Source organism: Trichechus manatus, unplaced genomic scaffold (genome assembly GCF_000243295.1).
Source record: "Trichechus manatus latirostris isolate Lorelei unplaced genomic scaffold, TriManLat1.0 scaffold00008, whole genome shotgun sequence".
NCBI classification, from domain to species: Eukaryota; Metazoa; Chordata; class Mammalia; order Sirenia; family Trichechidae; genus Trichechus; species Trichechus manatus.
The window spans coordinates 27,493,822-27,516,259 of NW_004443944.1; the positions used below are offsets into that span (position 1 = coordinate 27,493,822).

The 22,438-nt window shown below is 39.6% G+C and overlaps 1 protein-coding gene across 7 annotated transcripts in view; it reads left to right on the forward strand.

The window, feature by feature from the left end:
* NDRG3 (NDRG family member 3) overlaps window positions 1–22,438 on the forward strand; it is a 78,144-nt gene that overhangs the window by 44,180 nt on the left and 11,526 nt on the right. For all 7 annotated transcript variants that reach the window (XM_023724888.1, XM_023724897.1, XM_023724882.1 and 4 more), the window contains 7 exons: window positions 3,136–3,241; window positions 4,300–4,420; window positions 6,247–6,309; window positions 7,760–7,820; window positions 10,927–11,013; window positions 14,880–14,936; window positions 22,187–22,290. In XM_023724888.1, the coding sequence (XP_023580656.1) occupies window positions 3,136–3,241; window positions 4,300–4,420; window positions 6,247–6,309; window positions 7,760–7,820; window positions 10,927–11,013; window positions 14,880–14,936; window positions 22,187–22,290 (599 nt within the window). The remainder of the gene's footprint in view (window positions 1–3,135; window positions 3,242–4,299; window positions 4,421–6,246; window positions 6,310–7,759; window positions 7,821–10,926; window positions 11,014–14,879; window positions 14,937–22,186; window positions 22,291–22,438) is intronic.

Consider the following 22,438-nt stretch of genomic DNA (forward strand, 5'->3'; position numbering starts at 1 on the left):
CCTTGGGGAAGTCTTGCTAACCTTAAGGTCAAAGCATGGACTGGTTTTTCCCTCAACTCTCTTCGTTGTTAGTTGCCATCAAGTCAAATCTAACTTATGGCAACCCCATGTGTTACAGCATAGAACTGCTCCATAGGGTTTTCTTGGCAATAATCTTAATTGAAGCAGATCACCAGGCCTTTTCTTTCACTGTACCACTTGGTGGGTTCAAACCACCAACCTTTAGGTTAGCAGTTGAGTGCAAACTGTTTGCACCACCTAGGTATCTCAACTCTCTCTCCATTCCCAACCCATTGCCTTCGAGTCAATTTCTACTAGTAGACAGTAGAACTGCCCCATTGGGTTTCCAAGGCTGGAAACTTTATGGAAGCAAACTGCCACATCTTTCTTCCACAGAGCAGCTGGTGGTTTCAAACTTCTGACCTTTGGTTAGTAGCCAGGTGCTTAACTACTGCAACACCAGGGCTCCTTCAACTCTCTCTAGCACAGTTGAAATAGTGGAGGTGCAGGTATTGTGAAACTTTGGCAGCCAGGGAAGTCCATTCTGCCTTTGCTGAGACTTTATGTTCTCTTGTTACAGGAACATGTTGTCAGGATGACAAGTTGCATACTCTCTTCGACTTGGATTCCCCTATAGTACCACTCCATCTGGCAGGGGCTGTCTTCTCCCTCTCCCTCTTTATTCTTTCTCAAGAAATAAAACATGACAGATATTGACGCCTCCTTGAGTTCCCTTTCAGAAACTATCCCGTCCCTTCTCAGAAGGAAACAAACTCCTAAAGTTAATGTACATCCTTCTCCAAGTTTTCGTGATATATTTTATGATAAACATAATTTATTAGTTCCCTACTAATGAATATTTAGGCTGTTTCCTTTTTTTTTTTTTTTTTTGCATAAACAAGACTGCAATGTATATCTCTGTGCATGGTTTTGTTTTTTAATTTTTATTATTTTTTTTGTGACCATGTTTGACAGTTTCTTTAAATTATACCTAAAAGTAGAATTGCTATAGGGTATGTATCTCTTAACTTCATTAGAAATAACCAAATTGTTCTCCAGAGCAGTTATACCAGTTTACACGCCTACCAGCAATATGAGTCGTTATATCTCTACAGCCTAACTAATACTTTGGCATTATCTGACTTATAAATTTTACCATTCTGGTGTGTGTGAAATAGCATCTCATTGAATTTAATTTGCACTTTCTTGGCTGCTAGTGAAGTTAATGTCTTCCCCCTTAATTTTCTATCAGAATTCTCCATTTATTTCCTTCCTAGTACTTATCACTAGCTATTATCATGGGTTTGTTTGTGTGTTCATTGTTTACCTCTTTACCTCCCTATCTAGAACATAAGCTCTGTGAGATCAGAGATCACATCTCTCTTTTTTACTGCTTTATCCCCAGAGTTCAGTCCAGGGTCTGCATGTAGTAAGGGTTCAATAAATAGTTGTTTAATGAATAAACCTAGGGGGCCATTGAAGACAAACATAAACTCCACCAAGTGGTAGCCCACAGAGAAGCAGATTTTCCTCTCCAGTCTGTCTGGGTGCTTGACTCTTCCTCCAATGGTTAACTCCTGGGATATTCATCCTCCCTTGGGAAGATCTGTACTTTACTCACAGGGACATGGCCTTATCAGGACATCTCAGTAGCATAATTACTTAAGATCCCAAACTCAGTAGGTCTGACACTACTGTAAAAGAAGAGCTCACACAATAACAGGGAATTATTTTTTTCTCTTCCTCCCAGCCAAGCCCTGCACTTAATCAGTTCACAGTGCCACATTCTCTCTTTCATGTCTTCTCTTTTTCAAGCCAGTTTTGAATAGGAGGTAGCAGTCAGAGAGAGTAACTGATTGACTCACTCATGGTTTGACTTGATAGAGATATCTATCTGAAGCCGATAGATACTCCAGCCTGGGACTTAGGATTTGAGAAAAACTGATGTCCAGTTAGCCTAATATTGTCTTCTGTATCTCACATTAGGGAAAGCTGAAGCTCTGATGAGGTTCATTATCAGATAGGAAATTAAGAAAGAAGCCTTTTGCCTTTGTTGGGATTCTTATTGTCAGAGTTAATCTTGTCTTATTTAATATAAAATTTTCTGAGATAGGTGTAGGCTTCATCAGCAGAAATTCATTAGGCTAGGCATGGTAATTTTTATTTTTGAGAAATAGAAAAGTTGAAGAGGTCTAGAATAAATTCAGTTAACTCTTGTACTGTCCCTTTGTTTTCCACCCTACCACTCTTAGTGTTGGTCCCAGCAGTTCCAGTCACATCCTGTTCCAGTTTTATCAGTTCTTGAGTTCTATTCCGAACTTTACTCATTGCCTTGGTTAGGATCCTTTTGGATGCAAGGAACAAATCCACCCAAGCTAGCCTAAACCAGGAGGCAGTCCAGGAATGTCTCAGAGTTGTGGAGCATGCACAGCTAGAACCAGGAATTAGAGCAGTGGAAATGCCTACTAAAAGCTCCCAAGTTTATTTTCAAGAAAAGCTGAGGATGGAATCTCTTAGTCGCAGTTACAAATTCTCAGGGAAGAATACTGAGCCAGCATGGGCTAGATGCTCATCTCACACAAGTAAGATGTAGCCATAAGGTTATGTTGTACAAACATGGCAGCCAAGCACTACTCTTGTAACATGTACATGACACAGAAGGGCAGCTCCCAGGAAAGGGGAGATATTCTAGGCAGACACACCAGTAGGTGTCTGCTGAACTTAAAAGTTGCTGAACATGTGTTCAGAGGCTCTGAAGCCTCTGACTTTTTACCCAGAACTTTCTTCATGTCTTCTGCTTCCTTAATGTTGCTTCCCCCAGTTTTAACTGGCTCTTTACCCAACTTAGTGATCTCCTTATCCATGATGGATTCTCAAGAGACCCCGACTTCCTGTACTCTTAAGTGAGCTTTGTGGATGAGAAGGTGCATTTTTCTTCTTCTTTATTTATTTAGCTGGGAAGAATTAGAAGTAGGAATATTCTGTATAATATAACATCTCTCTGGTAGGCTTATAGTTCAGTGTTGTGACCTGCCCAAGCTAGTGGGAAATGATGGAGAAGCAGGTATTGTGAAACTTTAGCAACCAGGAAAGTCCATTTTGCCTTTACTGAGAACTTTCATTCTTTTATTACAGGAACATGACATAGAAACAGCTCATGGTGTGGTCCATGTCACTATAAGAGGCATACTGAAAGGAAACAGACCCGTTATTTTGACATATCATGACATTGGCCTCAACCGTATGTATTTAATTTTATGCCTTCCCTTTTTATCATAATACTTAATCGTTGTATATTAATAAACAAAACAAAAACCCAATATTCTAATAGAGTAGAGGCTTCCCTCTCTTTTTCTTACCCTTCCCTTCTTATTGCTACGTATGTTAATAGCAGGGTAATTTCCTGAAAGCGTGGACAGGAATGTGTTTTAGGGATATTGGAATTATACCTCATCTCACATTTGCTAAAGGACTGAAGGTTATATGATGAACTTGTTAAGAAAGTAGAACTGAAATCATTTTTTTCTTTAAGTCTGTACTACTCTGGCTTTTTTATGTTTCAGGCTAGAAAATCCAGAGCATGAACTTAACTTTGTTGTGAGCTCTTTAATGAGTTAGTGTAAGTGTTCTTGCTACAGCCTGTCATCAGTAACTTTAACCTGACTTTTCTAGATGGTAGTATAAGATTCTGGCTCTAGCCACAGGCACGAAGACTCTGTATATGTACTTTTTCTTCCATGCTTCTCTGGTTTTCAGAGGTGACCTGCACTTGAGGCTACAGTCCCCATGCTGGAGCTTTCGTAGCCTCCTCAGCATTAGAAGTGATTCAAGCAGTTATGCTAAGAGAGTAGAAATTGAAGCAGCAGCCCCTCCTAGTACCCCAGCAATTTTGCCAAGAGATAGACTCCCAAATGGGGGATGTAAGTGACCCAAGATATTCATTCTAGCCAGGCTCTTGGGATATAGTCAGTGTCTCTATGTTGGATAAGTGAGTAAGGTGAATGAGAGATGAAAGTGTTATGGGTGTTAAAATTATTTTGTGCAGCACAGGAGTGGTTTCCAGTTTGTAGACATTGTGTAGAATTGAGAATTAGTTGTTGTTCTGAAGTCATTGAGATATCTGGTTTTCAGCCTTTAGGGCAACTTAAAGCAGATGGTTTGTTCAGACACCTCCCTTCAGTGGAGCACTGATTAAAAAGGAGAGAAGGAAGACATGAGCATGATATGGCATTGATCAAGTAGAGGAGAATTGGGGAGAAATGGAGAGCCTGTGACTTATGGGTGTTTTTACTCTTGCAGACAAATCCTGTTTCAATGCGTTCTTTAACTTTGAGGATATGCAAGAAATCACCCAGTACTTTGCTGTCTGTCATGTGGATGCCCCAGGCCAACAGGAAGGTGCAGCCCCTTTCCCATCAGGGTAAGGCCACAAGCAAGATCTTCTGGGAGACATGCCCTCAGAAGACCAAATGACTGAAGTCCAGCGGGAGAAGTAGCACTTTCTTCCCTTCCCACTTGATTTTATCGCAGCCTACAGTTTATACTTATTAGCCAGTCATACCCATATAGTCTCTCCTTACTCTTAGAAGACTGTAATGTACCATCTGTTTTGGAAAACTGCAAGTTTTCCCATATCCAGAAATGACTGTCCATAGAAGGGACCTGCCTCCCTGTAATCACAAGGCATAAGTGTCTAAAGCACCCACTTCTCACTGTCTATAATCTGTCCCCTTCTTCACCTAAAGTCTGTCATTTTTATGTCCCTCCCTGAAACCCCCAACTACCTAGGGCCAAACTCTGATCCCTCTGAGCTTCCTGGGAGCATTTCCCCACGCTCACCTCCCCATTTAGTGATTAGAATTTGAATATTTTTATAATCATTTATTCTGAGAGGCTGCCCTGTTCAAATAATAGTGCAGTTTGACTGGACTTGGAGGTCTCAGCCTCATCCTAAGCCTCCTTTGCATGGCAGAGCCACAGGCTCCCTAACTCTTCCTGGGCAGGGTGCTTACTGATTGCAGAAGCAAAGACCTTAGGGGGAGAAGTCAGAGCACAAGCTATGGAATGCTCATTATTCTCCTCTGCCTTTACTCATTTCCAGAGCTTCCTTTGGTGAGTGACTCCTATAAAATAGACCATTGCAGACAAATAATAGCTAACACCTATATAGTACTTAAACAATGTTCCAGACACTGCTTTAAATACTTTACATGTATTACCTCATTTAGTCCTCACAACCCTATGGGATAGGTTTACTATTATTTCCATTTTAAAAGTGAGGAAACTGAGGCCCAGAGAAATTAAGTAACTTGGCCAAGGTTACATAAACAGTAAGTTCCAGAGCTGGGACTTGAACCCAGGCAGTCTGGCTGCAGAATCTGTTATTAACTATGTCCAAGCCGTTCTGTCTCTCAGTGCATATTAATTAGCCTGTAATCAGTTTACATCCATTAAGATTTGGATCCAGTTTTTGTTTTCTGTTTTGTTTACAAATAGTTCAAAAGCACTTCATCTCTTAAAGTGTTCAAGCAGAGGTAGACTGACTTCCCTGTCAAATGTGGAGCAGGCCTTGTTTCATATAGAAGTCGACTTAAGACCCTCCCATCTCTGATTCATGTAAAGAAAAGGCAGTATCTGTGGATGCTCCCCTCTTTTCTTAGGTTCCTAGTCTAGGTCTGCTCTTGGGTTTATTTGACTATCTCAGGATGAGATGGTTCATATCATGAGCTATATTCAAATGCAAATAATAAACCATGTTGTCCTATGTCTAAGTGAAACAAAATCATCCCAGGATTTGTGACTGTGCTTAGGCCCAGTAAAACTTTGTTTACTTTTGCATTTTTGCATTTAGCTGCCTAATATAAGCAGCAGACCAAGAGCCATTTCCTGAGCTGACTCTTACTGCTGGAAGTTCACTGAGCCTGTACCCCAACTGAAGTGATTGTTAGAGGTTTGGAAATATCCTAAGAGAGAACTATATTACCTCTTCCTTTCAAGTGGCTTCCTCTTGTCCCAGAGACTGCTCTTTGGGATACAGAAATAGGTGGTTTCTTTGGCTTTCTTCTTAGCATGGCAGTTTTAAAGAGTCACACAATATGCCACAATCATTTCCAGGCACTAATCACCAACTTTGAGCCTTTGGTAGAAGGGAATGCTTCTACCTAAGAACTCCGTGTTTTCCAGCTGTTCTAGTGACTGGGAAATATACATGCATTCTAATTCAAGAGATATCCTTCTGGATTTCAGGTACCAGTACCCCACAATGGATGAGCTGGCCGAAATGCTGCCTTCTGTTCTTACCCACTTAAGGTAGGTTCATTCACTTAAGGCTAATTCTTACCTGCTTAAGGTAGGTTCACATGGCTTTTATTAAGTTTCTACTATGTGTCTGGTCCAGGGTATATGATGGTGAGCAAAACAGAGCAGTCACTACCCTCATGGAGCGTATGTCTTCATGAGGGAAATAGTTAACAAGTAAGCAAACAAGTCTACCTTCTCCTCACTTATCTACTATCTTGTTATCTAACATTTTACATTTACAACAATAGTAAAAAATCTACTATCCAACTATTTTGCACATTAAGAACATATATCTGGCAGTAACAAATGCCGAGGTGCAATGTAAGAATAATGCTGGCTTTGAGGTTAAGGTTATATGTCATCTTGGCTGGGCCATGATTCTCAGTTGTTTGGCAGTTATGTGATGATGTAATTTGGAAGTTACGTAATGATGTAGTCATCCTCCATTTTGTGATCTGATGTGGTTATCCTCCATTTTTGCATAACACCAATTTCACATAGCAACCTGGTCTTTGGAACCTAACCATGTCAATAAGTGAGGAGAAGGTGTAATCATAACTAAAGTGCTATAAAAATAAAAAATCACTGGGGGTATTATGTTAGAGAATAAAGGTAAGAGCTACATAGATAAGGCTAGTTAGGGAATGCCACTCTAAGAAGGTATCATCTAGGCTAAGATCTGAAAGATAAAAAGGAGCTAGCTAGAGAACCAGGGAAAGAGGATTCCAGACAGAAGGAACAATATGTCCAAAGATCCTGGACCAAATGAGCAAGAAGGAGAAGGGTGTGGAGTGAAATTTGAGAAATAGACAAGGACCGGATTACATAGGTCTAGCAGACCAGGTAAGAACTTGGGATGTTATTCTAAATGCAAAGAAAAGGCATCAAAGGGGTTTTAAGTAGGGGAGTGATATCTAATTTAGTCTTTTAAAATGATCACTCTAGGTTTGTAAATTGTGTATCAATAAAGCTATTTAAAATTTTTAAAAAGGATTGCTGTGGTTGTAGAAAGAATGGTTTGGAGAGGAATAATAAAACAGGGAGACTAGTTAAACTATTAACAATAGTTCAGACAAGAGATAATGATAGCTTGTTACTGTATGCTGTTGAGGGGATGGAGAGAAGTAGATGGAGTTTAAGAAATATTTTGGAGGTAAACTCTACAGGCCCTGTTGATAGATTGGATATGGAGGTAAGGAGGAGAATGAGCTATCAAGTATAACTCCCAGGTTTCTGTCATATTTCATTTAACCATTAAAAATCAACTTAAAAAAAAGATGGTACCCTTATTTTATAGATAAGAAACTGAGGCTCAGAAAGTTAAAGAAACTTGCCCAAATTCTCACATCTAGTTAACAGCAAAGTTAGGATTTGAACCCAAGTGTTGTGTTCTTTCCACTATACCATGCTGCCCCTGAATGGAGTTAACTTTCTCGATGTTGGTATGTCCCATTCGCAGTCTGAAAGGCATCATTGGGATTGGAGTTGGAGCTGGAGCTTACGTACTCAGCAGATTTGCAGTAAGTACATGGAGGATTAGTCTTGACAGCCTTGAGGCTTTGCCTGGGTCACAGCTATTACTGCTATGTGAAATGACCAGGTACTGTTCTGGGTCTTGTGTCACTTTTTCTGTAAATTTTGTAGCTCCAGATAATAGGTTTGTATTAAGCCTGCACTGTTTAAAACAGTACCTGAAAAACCACAAGTGAGAGCAGTATATCATCAATAAAAAGTAAGGCTTAGGTGATTCTTACGATGGGATTTTGTGCAACCATTTGCATATGCTATAATGTTAACAAAAAAGTTAACATATGGTCTTACATAAAGTTAGTCATAGGCATAGGAAAGGACTGGAAGGAAATATACTAAAATATAACAGGGTTTGATGCTGTGTGATAAGATGAGATTTTATTTTCTGCTTTTCTATAGTTTCTCTGCTTATCAAATTTTCAGTGAGCATAATCACTATAATCAGAAAAAAAATTGAAAAGATAGAGAGTTTTGAAGTTTAAATAGAAATGTTCCTTTTGATTTTTAAATAAGTGTATAGAAGACAAAATACCATTTCTCCAACACCAAACTATAAGGATCAATCAAATCAGTATCATTCTCAAAGCAATATTTTATCAATTCTGTTCCCCTCTGTTCTGACACCAGCTGCACATGCAGCACTTCTTCCTCTGACCCTAACCACCGGAGCAAGGTCAGATCTCACAAATCACAAGGCACAGCCCTCCAGACTGCCAAGTCTGCCCAAGACTTCAGAACCCAGCTGCAGGCTTGGAGTCCCCACAATACCATCACTTTTGACTTTGTAGCTATAAATTTGGAGTTTCCCACTACCCCTTCAGGATGCTCTAACTCAGGAGTCTCCAAGGTCCCCCTCACTTCTAATATGCTGGCTGCAAATTCGAGGGTTCCCTCTACCCCCTATACGAGCTGTAAACTCAGGGGTCCCCAGTCCCCCTCACTTCTGACCTGTTGGCTCCTGCTATTCTCTTAGGTATAATAATTCGCTAGAACAACTCACAGAACTCAAGGAAAGTGCTATACTTTCTATTACAGTTTTATTATAAAGGATACAAATTAAGAGACTCATTACTGGGCTGAGGGCTGGGGACCATGGTCCTGGGGGACATTTAGTTCAATTGGCATAACACAGTTTATAAAGAAAATATTCTACATCCTATTTTGGTGAGTAGAGTCTGGGGTCTTAAAGGCTTGTGGGCAGCCATTCAAGATACATCTACTGGTCCCACCCCATCTGGAGCAAGGGAGAATGAAGAAAACCAAAGACACAAGGGAAAGATTAGTCCAAAGGACTAATGGACCAAAACTACCACAGCCTCCACCAGAATGAATCCAGAACAACTAGATGGTGCCTGGCTATCCCCACTGACTACTCTGACAGGGATCACAATAGAGGGTCCTGGACAGTGCTGGAGAAAAACGTAGAACAAAATTCTAACTCACAAAAAAAGACCAGACTTCCTGGCCTGACAGAGACTGGAGAAACCCCAAGAGTATGGCACCTGGAACCCTTTTAACTCAGTACTGAAGCCACTCCTGAAGTTCACCCTTCAGCCAAAGATTAGACAGGCTTATAAAACAAACAGTAACACGCATAGTTCAACCATGTATACAAGACTAGATGGGCACACCAGCCCAAAAGCAAGGACGAGAAGGCAGGAAGGGACAGGAAAGCTGGATGAATGAAATGGGGAACTTGAGGTCAAGAAAGGGAGAATGTTGACATGTCTTGGGGTTGGCAGCCAATGTCACAAAACAATATGTGTATTAATTGTTTAATGAGAAACTAATTTGCTCCATAAACTTTCACCTAAAGCACAATAAAAAAAAGAAGAGACTCATAGGGCAAGGTCTAAGAGGACTCCCGATGCAGAGCTGCCATGTCCTAAAATGGAACATACTACTCTCCTACATGCATCAATGTCTTTCACCAATCAGGAAGCCTATGGAACTTCTGTGTCTTTACTGGGGCTACATTATATAGGAGGAGCCCACGGGCAGAGCAAGCTGTTAAACACTTGGCTACTAACTGAAAGGTTGGTGCCTTTGAAGAAAGACCTGGAGGCCTGGCCATCTACTTCTGAAAGATTGCAATCACGGAAAACTCTATGACCCTCAGTTCTACTCTGAAATAACACATGGGGTCGCCCATGTCAGAATTGACTGACAGCAACTTGTTTGTTGTTGTTGTTGTTTTTAATGCATGATTGATTGAATTATACACTCCCCCTCAGGTCAGCTGATACCATGTGGTAGTCTTTCTGCCTGGCCAGCCCCTACCCAAGAGGTACCTTATTAGTATAAACCCTCAGATGTGGTCTGGAAGCTTCATCAAAGACACTTCATTCATGGGAGAAATTCCAAGATTTTAGAAGTTATCTCTCAGGAACCAAGGACAAAGACCAAATTCTTGGGTTAAAGTTAATGTAAACCCCACAATAAGGAACTTAAAAAAAAATACCTCTTAGGTGATAGGACAGTCTTCTGGAGGTGGTATCACCTACTTAGGTGGTTTCAGGAAAAAAAGTTCTGAAGCCTCTGTTGGGAAAAAAGGTATATAAGTGTGAAAGAGGCAATCTAAGTACATGTTGCCACCGACCCTATAGGACAGGGTAGAACTTCCCTATGGCATTCCCAAGGAGCAGCTGGTGGATTCAAACTGCTGACCTTTTGGTTAGCAGCTGTAGCTCTTAACCACTGTGCCACCGGGGCTCCAGTGTAGGTCCAAGCAGCCACTTATGCCAGGTAGTTCCAAGGGCACATCCCCGCAGGGAGGATCCACCATGGGCTAAACAACTGCAGAGACACCAGGTACCCTTCTCTGCTGTAGAAATAAAAAAATAAAAACTTGTCTCCCCCATAAATCCTTGCAAGGCAAGATCATTCATAGCAGTTTCTAAGAGACTAGTTTTCCAGATGCTAAGTCAGATTTAAAGAGCTATTTTTCCAAATATCCTCCTTAACACCTCTCTGTAGTCTTACTTACACATCTGAGGCATTAAGCATAGTAAGAACTGATGAACGAACTATGGTCATAACTGTTTTTTAGAAGAATCCTGGAAGTGGAATTTTCATACTGTTGTGTTTGTCTTTCAGCTCAATCATCCCGAGCTTGTGGAAGGCCTTGTGCTCATTAACGTTGACCCCTGTGCTAAAGGCTGGATTGACTGGGCAGCTTCCAAAGTAAGCACTAAATGAAGGTGTCCATCAGATCATCTCTTGGCCCTTCTCAGAGTTACTTATCTTTTTTATTTTTCATTGAGGTATATACAGTTAAGGGCAAATAGTTTTAAATATATAGTTTGATGAGTGTTTACCTATGTAATCATCACCAATCAATATGTAGAATACTTCCAGCTCTCTAGAGGGTTCCTTTGTGCCTTTTCCTGGTAGTTCGTTCCTTCGCAGATATAACCATTTTTCCGACTTCTATCACCATAGATTGGTTTTATTACTTATTATTCTTAAACTTCATTTAATTGGAATCATAGAATTTGTATTCTTTTGTGTCTAGTTTCTTTCATTCATCATTATATCTGTGAGATTCATCCATGTTGTATTTAGCAGTAGTTCTTTTTAATTGCCATTTAATAGTCTGTTGTATACCTACACAAGGTAAGTTTCAGTTATTTGATTGTTATGGATAAAGCTGCTATGAACATTCTTTTACATGTCTTTCAATAGACATATACATTCATTTCTCTTGGGTCTATACGTAGGATTAAAATTGCTGGGCAATAGGGTAGTTGTATATTAGCTTCAGTAGATACTGCCAAACAGTTTTCCAAAGTGTTTGACCAATTTACACAGCTATCAGCAACATAGGAAAGTTCCATTTGCTCGACATCTTCACCAACATTTGAAGTTGTCATTCCTTTTAATTTTTGTAAAATATTTTTTTTTATTTGTAATTCTAGTTTAATTTTATATGATACCCATCACCAAAATGTCCTTAGTTACTGGAAAAAAAAAAAAAAAAGAAGTTTTAAATTGTACCATCGTTTAAATTTTAAGCTACGTTGGCAGGTAAATAATGATGGGTTTTAATTTACATTTCCCTGAGGGACAACGATGTTGAACACCTCTTTTTCTAAAATTTATTGGCCATTTGAGTAGTCTCTTTTGTGAAAAGCCTATGTAAGTCTTTGCTCATTTTTTTTTTTTTAATTGGATTGCTGGTCTTTTTTCACCCATCTTTAAGAGATCCTAATATATTCTGCATATGAGTCCTTTGCTGATGCACATATTGCAAATATCTTTTCCTAGTCTGGTTTGCATTTTGACTCTCTTAATGAATGGAATGAATGAATGAATCACTCTTTCCAATGAAGCCAAACAGCTTATCTGTTCTATTGCTCCCAAAGACATGTGGATTCTTGATGTTTGCTATCTGAAAAATGAAGAAATTTGACCTCTAAAATCTGTTCAAGGAGATAGGAAACTAAGGAATATACTAATGACTTTAAAATATAAACCATCCCAGGACCAAATCAGGAAGAAGATGCAATAAGGAAAAAACATTATATTATATCCCTTTTGCACTGAACTCACCTATGCTAAAAATAATTCACTGTTTTTAGGTTGGAAAGGAAGTAGTTCTGAGACATTTTCTTTGGTAAAGTAGAAATATTATTAACTATGGGGTTTTAGATTTAACCAGTGATGCTATAAAGTTCTCCAGAGAGAAAAATAACATAAGCCTTCATTGCCTGCTAAACAATGCCTAAGGTAATAATCTCTTTTTTTAAAAATGCCTGCTTCTAAATACTTTGTTGCCATAAATGTCCATTCTAATACACCATTGGAGATAGTCTCCAAAATACCACCACCCAATTTGTCACATGTATTAAGAATCTTTATCGATAATCAGACCATGAGATCCAATAAGTCTGTATCTAGGAACTTATCAGAAGGAAATAATTAGGGATTCTTATAAAGCTTTAAATATAAGAATAATATTTTTTAAAAGTCTAACACATAGTGCTTACTATGTCAGATACTGTACTTAAATGGGTTTTTATATATTTAAACTTTTCATTCTTAGGACAACACAGTGAAGTGGTATCATTATTATCTCACAAAGACTTAGGTCATTTGCTTAAAGTCATACAGCTAGTAAGTCACAGAGCCAGAGTATTCATTAAAGCATTGTCTATAAGGCAAAAAAAAAGAAACAGCCTAAGTGCCAATAATATAGGGCAGGTACAAAAAACTATAGTACAGCCATAGAATGGAATATTATGAACCCTTTACAATCATGTTATTTAATAACCCTTTCAAGACCCAATATTTTCTGCTTTGAATTTTGTGTTGATACCATGTGTTTTCATTAATGGAATGTATACTGAATCATTGAGTGGGTTTGAATTTTTGGTAGCTACTCTGGATTTTTTTCTTGCCTCATCCCACCAAGCCTACCCTCAAAGTCCAGAGGGACATATGTGTTCCAAAAAACTTTTTACCAAAATCTATATTTTTCATACCAAAAACATTGATTCAGCACTACCTCATACAGTACCCTGTAGAAACAGTAATTTGGGTCACACACCCATTTTTTTCTGTTTCAAACTGTTATACAGGTCTCTGCCTGCATGCAGCACATACTGTCTATGGGAAAGTGACTTCCCAATAAACCCTCGTGGCAGAAAAAGCATGTGGTCACTTTATGTACCACAGGTCACGAAAGGGTAGAAATGAGAAAATTCAAATAATGTTAAGTAAAAACAGGCATTAAACTATATAATATGATCCCAATTTTGTTAAATACATATATCCATAAGAGGAGAGGGAAGATAATGTTACTAGTAGTAATCTTTGGCTGGACACATTACAGGTGATTTTTACTTTCTGTTTCATATTCTATATTTTCTTAATTTTCTACAATAATCATATATTAATTTTATAATAATTTTAAACGTTAAAATATTCTACCTATAAGCAGATAAGATTCCAAAGCATTTATTCCTTTGCACATTTAAGTTTTGGAGAAATGATGCATAGCCTAGCTTTGGATGAAATATATTAACAGTGGTATTGCCAGATGCTGTGGAAATTTTTTCTCATAGCCTTACTTATTTAAAATCTGTTCTAATTCCTATCTAATATGTGAGTATCTAAAAATTTACCTAAACACTCTCAATAACCTATAACAACCTAATAAAATTCTTCTAAAACATCAGAATGGCCTTTTGAGTATTAAAACATGAAGGGACATTGCTTATTAATTCTAATTGTCTTTAATTTGTAACCCGTGGATCATTAATAACTGATCTGAAGATTTCTGGTCTTTTTCCTTAATCTTTCTGGAACTGTGTGATCTTGCCCGGCCAATATCCATACCTCCCTTATCTCCTCTTCTCCATCTCTACCCCTAACTCAGTACTTCATCTCTGATGCAAGTCAACAAAAGGAATTGAGCATAAAACTATGGAAGAAGACTTAAGAGGAATCAGCAACATAATTTTAGTTGGAAATTTTTCTGAAAATAGAGTAACAGTTTGTACATGTACAGATTGCTGCATTTATTAGTCTGTGAGAGGCATCGTTTTCAAATGGGAAAAATGTTCATAATGCAAGAACATTCTGTAAACATAGCTATTTCCTCCCACTCCCTGAAATTAAGATAGTAAAAACTGTAGGAATAAAAAAATATTTTTTTGTCTCTTAGATGATTTGGGAGTGGTTGTAAGTCTATCCCAATCAGCCACAAATCCAATGTAAACACAGAAATATAAGCAGGAATGAGGTAGCAAATAGTTGTGAGTCCTAGGTCTCAAGTTTTCAAAGAAGGAATGGCCAGCATTCCTCCAGTTGTCTGCTTCAAAGCAGTCTATATTATTGTTCTAGAAAGGAGATTTAGTTTTTTTTCCTACTTATTTCTTGTTCTTATGTCACTCTGAATCTACCATTTCATGAAAGTTATGACACAGAGATTTCTTTCTTTGTTTTTTTGAAGGATAACATATCTACAATAAAGTAATCCTAAGGGGACAGCTTGATAAATTTTTACATATGCTTACACCCTTGATCCAGACTTTTTATCTTTTCAGCTCTCGTGCCTGACAACCAATGTTGTGGACATTATTTTGGCTCATCACTTCGGGCAGGTAAGTGCTCGTTCCATCCAAGAGAGCTGTGTTTATTGGCTTGTATGCAAAGCCTTATTTTAACTCAGGAAAGAAGGGGTACCTCAGAGTTTACCTGATCATAGTAGTTGACACCTCCAGAGCAAGCTCAGGTGCATGTGGTCTAGCAAAGGCTAATCCTACCTGAGTGTCATCTGGCTCTTGGGATTTGCAGAGACGAGAGAAGACAGCGTCTCCCCCTACTCATTCCTGTAAGCAACATACCATCTGTTAGTGTTTGACAACATCACATGCTTCACCAAGCATCTTTAGAGCCATAATGAGATTGGGGAAAGGCTTCACAGAAATAGAAACTTCAGGGAAAAAAGAAACCATGAAACATTAGTACTGAAAGAACCTTAGAAATAATTCTGTTCAACCCTTCAGTGAGGAAACTGAAGCCCACAAAGAGGAAGTAACAGTTATCAGGTGAATAATTGTCTGGTGGGGGAGAGGACACAGTCCTCTTTTTACAAAGGGCAAAGTAAGTTGGATTATGTCTTAGGCTGGGTTCTCTAGAGAAGCAAAACCAGTGAAGCATATATGTATATGCATATATATATGTATGTGTGTATATATATGTGTGTGTGTATGTATGTATGTATACATATATAGAGAGAGAGAAAGAGATTTATATCAGGGAAATGGCTTACATGGTTGTAGAGTCTAGAAAGTTTTAAGTTGTGGGTCAGGCATCGTGCTAGAAGCTTCTCCTGACTCATGTAGCTGCAGGGGCTGATGAACTCAAGGTTGGCAGGTAAGACAGCAGGCTGCTGGCTCAGGTCCCAAGAACCGGAGGTCAGATGATAATGAGCCAGATGCAGGATCCATAGCAAGCAAAAGCCTGTGAGCTTTGCCAGGAAGTCCATATATATTGGATGCAGGCCATACCCCTAGGGAAACTCCCTTTCAATTGATTGGCTGCTCATAGCAGATCTCATCATGGAGGTGATGACATTACATAACTACCAAACTGCTGAGAATCATGGCCCAGCCAAGTTGACGCACAACCTTAACCATCACAGTCCACCTCTTATCAACTTGGTACCTGTACACATCTCCTGAAACCATACATAACCTCTAAATAAAGACAATTATAAAGTCATACTTGCACTTAACATGATACAATAAACTCACGTACAACTAAAAACGTACTAGCCCTGTTTACATCTTATATTTTATAAGTGAAGAAAACAAAAATATTTGATGCACACATACGAAGAAAAAATCCTCATAACAATTATAGTCCTTGTTTCTGCAGCTGATCACATGGTCATAGCTGGTATTTAGAACTACCGTCTTCCACCACCCATTCCATATTCCCTTTACCCTCAGCAAGCACCTCAGCTGGTTGTGGTTCTTTGCCAAGTGGGGTGACCCAAAACTTCATTCCTGAAGGGTCTGAGCCATTAGTAGTCATATCAGAATTGGGTTGCTGTAGTTTTCCATTGACTTTAATCACAGGGCATGGTAGTACTAAGAGATGTCCTAAGGGATCTCCTGTGTTCCAGACATACTCTTTTTAACCTCTGTTATGTAGTATCAGTCTGATTTCTTTTTGTTAATCAGCATCAGTCATACCAGCCAATATAGGAACTCCCTTCTTTCCCTGTTGATCCAGAGGCATGAGGAACTCAAGGTGGCCAGGTGGCATTCTTAACTTCCAGTTCAATGGAATCAGTGTTGTGTCTCCTGGTGGGGCATTCCTCCCTTTGGAAACTAAGGCCTCTAGAACCACAGAGCATAGGATTGCTGGGACAGGGAGCAAAAATTTTGCAAGTGGGTCATTTGGGGTAATAGTGAGTGCTGCCACTCCGATTTCCACCCCTTGATTCCTGACCCATGAATCCTGGCTGTGGGAGAAACAGACCCATATATTGGATGCTGATTTAGAGGATATACAGCCTCCTGGAAAACACTGCCCCAACCCTGCAAGGTATTGCCACCAGCTGGCACTGTAATTGTGTCTTTAGAAGGCCATTCCATCGTTCTATCAAGCCAGCTGCTTCAGGATGATGGGAAATATGGTAAGACTGTGAGCACAGGCCCATTACCAGAATTCATTTGCTGTAAAGTGAGCCCTTGATCTGAGGCGCTGCTGTGCAGGATACCATGATGGTGGGTAAGGCATTCTGTAAGTCCACAGATAGTATTTTTAGCAAAAAATTGTGTGCAGGGAAGGCAAATCTGTATCCAGAGTGTCTGTTCCAATAATGGAAACAGTCCAATGTAAACAGCCTGTCACCAGGTTGCCGGCTGATCACCTCGAGGAATGGTGCCATATCGAGAACTCAGTGTTGGTCTCTGCTGCTGGGAGATTGGACACTTAGCAGTGGCTGTAGCCAAGTCAGTCTTGGTGAGTGGAAGTCCATGTTGCTGAGCCCATGCATAACCTGTATCCCTGCCACCATGGCCACTTTGTTCATGAACCCACTGGGCAATGACGGGAATGGCTAGGGAAAGAGGATGACTTGTTTCCACAGAATACGTCATCTTATCCACTGGATTGTTAAAATCCTCCTCTGCCTAGGTCACCCTTTGGTGAGCATTCACGTGAGACACAAATATCTTCCCTTCTTTGGCCCATTCAGAGAGGTCTATCCACATACCTCTTCCCTCTACCTCCTTATCTCCAATTTTCCAATCATGTTCCTTCCAAGTCCCTGGCCATTCTGCCATACCATTGCCGCATCCCATGAATCACTATACAATCACACATCTGGCCAAAGTGAACAACCAGGTGCACTGCTCGAAGTTCTGCCCATTGGGAGGATTTCCCTTCACCACCATCTTTCAGGGAGTTCCCAGAAATGGGCTGTGGTGGTGCCACTGTCCACTCTCAAGTGGTGCCTGCATATTGTGCAGAACCATCTGTAAACCAGGCACGAGTTTTCTCTTCTCAGTCAGCTGATCCTAAGGAACTCTCCATGAAGCCATACTGCAGCTGGGAGACAGAAGATAGTATGACAGGAGTGGAGACCATGGACATTTGGGCCACTTCCTCATGCAACTTACTAGTGCTTTTCAGGTCCTGCTCAGGCCCTGTCTCATATATTCTACTTCCATTTAATGATGGAGTGCTGCTGTGCACGTCCAACTTTATGGCTCTGTGGGTCAGACAACACCCAGTTCATGATGGGCAGCTGAGGCCACATGGTGACTTGATGGCCCATTTTTAAGCATTCATTCTCTACTAAGGCCCAGTAACAAGCCAAAAGCTTTTTCTCAAAAGGAGAGTAGTTTTATCTGTAGAGGATGGCAGGACTATGCTCCACAATCCTAAGGGTCTGCGCTGTGATTCACCAATAGGGACCTGCTAAAGACCCCAAACAGCACCTCTGTCTGCCACCAACACTTCAAGCACTGTTGCATCAGCCAGCAGAACTGTATGCACAGGAGCCTGAATCTGTTGAAGAGTCTCTGTTGTTGTGGGTGCCACTCAAAACTATCACTTTTGAGTCACTTGATAAGTAGGCCAGAATAGCACACCCAAATGAGGTATATGTTGTTTCCAAATCCAAAGAGGCCCACCAGGTATTGTGCCTCCTCCTTAGTTGTGGGAGGGGTCAGATGCAATAACTTACCCTTCATTTTAGAAGGAATACCTTGACATGCCCCATACCGCTGGACCCCTAGAAATTTCACTAAGATGAAAGGCACCTGAATTTTTGTCAGATTAATTTCCCACCCTCTGGCACACAAAAGTAAAGTATTATAATGACATGTGCAAAGACCTGGAGTTAGAAAACCAAAAGAGAAGAACACGCTCAGCATTTCTCAAGCTGAAAGAACTGTAGAAAAAATTCAAGCCTCGAGTTGCAATATGAAGGATTCTATGGGCAAAATACTGAACGATGGAGGACGCATCAAAACAAGATGCAAGGAATACACAGTCACTGTACCAAAAAGAATTGGTCGAAGTTCAGTCATTTCAGAAGGTAGCACATGACTGAGAACCGGTGGTACTGAGAGAAGTCCAAGTTGCACTGAAGACACTGGCGAAAAACAAGGCTCCAGGAATTGACAGAATACCAACTGAGATGTTTCAACGAAAATGTTGAGGTGTAATCCATACTGAAGACTGTAGTCTCTGATCTTCATCAGTAAGTGCTTCAAGTCCTCTTCACTTTCAGTAAGCAACATTTTGGCATCTGCATATTGAAGGTTGTTAATGAGTCTTCTAATCCTAATGCCACGTTGTTCATATAGTCCAGCTTCTCGGACTATTTGCTCAGCATACAGATTGAATAAGTATGGTGAAAGGATACAACCTTGATGCATACCTTTCCTGATTTTAAACCATGCAATATCCTCTTGTTCTGTTCAAATGACTCCCTCTTGATCTATGTACAGGTTCCTCATGAGCACAGGTATTCTGGAATTCCCATTCCTCACAATGTTATCCATAATTTGTTATGATCCACACAGTCGAATGCCTTTGCGTAGTCAATAAAACACAGGTAAACATCTTTCTGGTATTCTCTACTTTCAGCCAAGATCTAGCTAACATCAGCAATGATATCCCTTGTTCTTTGTCCTCTTCTGAATCTGGTTTGAATTTCTGGCAGTTGCCTGTCAGTGTACTGCTGCAGCCACTTTTAAATGATCTTCAGCAAAGTTTTACTTGTGTGTGATATTAATTATTCAATAATTTTTGCATTCAGTTGGATCACCTTTCTTTGGAAGAGGGATAAATACGAACCTCTTCCAGTTGATTGGCCAGGTAGCTGTCGTCCAAATTTCTCGGCATAGACGAGTGAGCACTTCCAGTGCTGCATCCATTTGTTGAAACACCTCAGTTGGTATTCTGTCAATTCCTGGAACCTTGTTTTTCACCAGTGTCTTCAGTGCAGTTTAGACTTCTTCCTTCAGTACCATTGGTTCCTGATCATATGCCACCTCCTGAAATGTTTGAACGTCGATCAATTCTTTTTGGTATAGTGACTCTGTGTATTCCTTTCATCTGCATGACTCTGAAGCTGTTCTCCTACGGTATTGGGCTGCCTTAGGAGAAGCACATTGAGGTTCCTAGAGGAATTGAGAAGCAGGGGAAATTTACTTCTGACTAGGGATCAGGGAACGCTTCAGGATAGAGGAGGTATCCCAGCTGGTCCTTGAAGGATAGATAAAAATTTAACGTTTTAGATTTGAGGAAGAAGGGGATCATTCCAAAAAGGGGGAATGCTTTGTTCTAAAGCAATGAGGAAGGAACTGTAAAGTGTGTTCAGGGAGTAGTAAGTAACCTGGGGTGGCTTTGTGTATGATACGCAAGCATTTACTCCTAAAGTTTTCTGACAGTGCCTGAGGTGGACGAAAGAGGCTTTATGTTATTTGTATTTGACTATGTTAGAAATCCTATTTTAAATAGGCCTATGAGGGGAATGCCAAGGCCAGTATTTTAATGATTTCTAACAAACAAGAATATCCTCGCACTGTATATAATGTGCACTTAATTAAAAATATATGAAGTCATAGATGATGGATTGTCACAAAAGAGTCCGTTTACAATTTAAGCAAGCAGATGCTTATGTTGCTTTTATTGCCTTTAAATGAAAACAATATGACATTTAAATATGAATAATACTCATCTTCACTACTAAGAGAAAAAAACCACAATGATACCCCCTTTTTTATGTATCAGATTAGCAGAATTCAGAGAGTGTTCGTTTATACTAGCAAGGGTATGGGGAAACAGGGACTCTTGTATATTGTTGATGGTAGTGTAAATAAATGAGACACCTTCATATGTCCTGATAAGGAATGATCTTTACCATATTTTAAATGAAAGAACAGTTTGTCTAGCAGACATTTATGTTTTAGAAACAGATGAGAGGGGGGAATTTATATACAACAGCTTTGCCTAAGAAATTTCATTAGCACTTAGGCCTAGTTTTACCCCTTTCATACTAATATAATTTCTTCCCTTTTTTATCTCAAACATTGCTACTCAAGTTCCTCTCTAGTCCTTTAAGGTAGAGCTGGCTAGATCACTTCACCTCTAATTCCTGTTTGCTTCATTTGTTATTCACTTTTCTTCCTAGGAGTGATTCTAGCGCCCTTCAGCTTCAGGTAGACTCTGACCCATTTGGTCAGTTTCCAACTGTGTTCTTGGCTTACTTCACCTATATGGTGGTAAGAATTCAAACATTTTCCAATGTTCTCCTTATATCTATTTCTCTACAAGGCTTGATGGTAGCCTTTACACACTGCTCTGGATTAACTGACATTCCTTTCCTCCAGTGCAAAAATGTTCCCTTCCGCTTAAAACTGCCTATTGGGTGTGTATGTGTGTGTAATGTATGTACATACATTCTTTTGTACCCAAGAACTTGGTAACTGGTTCTGATGGCCTCTAAGAAGGCCAGCAAGGGAAGGACTATTGGAAGATGAGTGGTGAGAGGAGAGACTTACTTTTCACTATATATACTATTTTAGACCTTGGATAGTATTGGTAATAAGATTAAAATAAATAAATAATGAATTGGCCAAATAAAATACCATAAATCAAATGTAATATATAATTCTATAATGCATAGTGTTGTTGTTAGGTGCTGGCGAGTCAGTTCCAATTCATAGCGGCTGTAGGTACAACAGAAAGACACCTCGCCCAGTCCTGCGCCATCCTCACAATTGTTGCTATGCTTGAGCCCATCGTTATACTGATTATATCAATGAAGATATAAATTAATTATACAGATTTATGGATATTAAGAGAAATATTACCTTCCATTTATTTTACACTTTACAGTTCATATAACTTTTCTTGTTTAATCTTTACAACAGCCCTGTTGGGTAGCTGGTTATTATCTCCATTTTACAGATAATAACTATCTCTATTTTTAAGAGAAATGGCAAAACATGAACAAACACAAATAAGAAACTAAGGTTCAGAATGATTAGGTAACCTGCCTAAGTTCAACAGCTAGTACTTGAATCCCTGTCTAGCACAGTTTCCCCTGTGCTACAGATAAGGGTGTTCAGAGTGATCTCCAAGTTTTTGCACTTCAGCTGCAGTTAAGTGTCAACTTTTTCCATAATAGGTTCTTTGGTGCACCTATGGCACTGAACCAGTCTGATGCAAATAAATTTTTCAGTCATTCAGCCTACTAGTACATCAGTGGACTTCAGGCTCTGCACAAGTTCCCATCATGGGCATTGAGAATACAGACCAAACAAGATGGACTTGTTCTGTACCTTAGAAGTTTACCTGTGTCTTCTTTCAATTGTTCTAGGAAGAGTTGCAGGCCAACATGGACCTGATTCAAACCTACAGACTGCATATTGCCCAAGATATCAACCAGGAAAACCTACAGCTCTTCCTGAGTTCCTATAATGGGTATAGTTGTTTCCTATTCCTTCACTTAAATGTGGACCAGGTCTAAAAAGATAATTGACAGTTAAAGAATAAAGAAAGGAGAAATAAACTACTTCTTTCAGTGTTGTGAGATGGGATTGCTATCGTGCTGTTTCACCACAGTAGAATA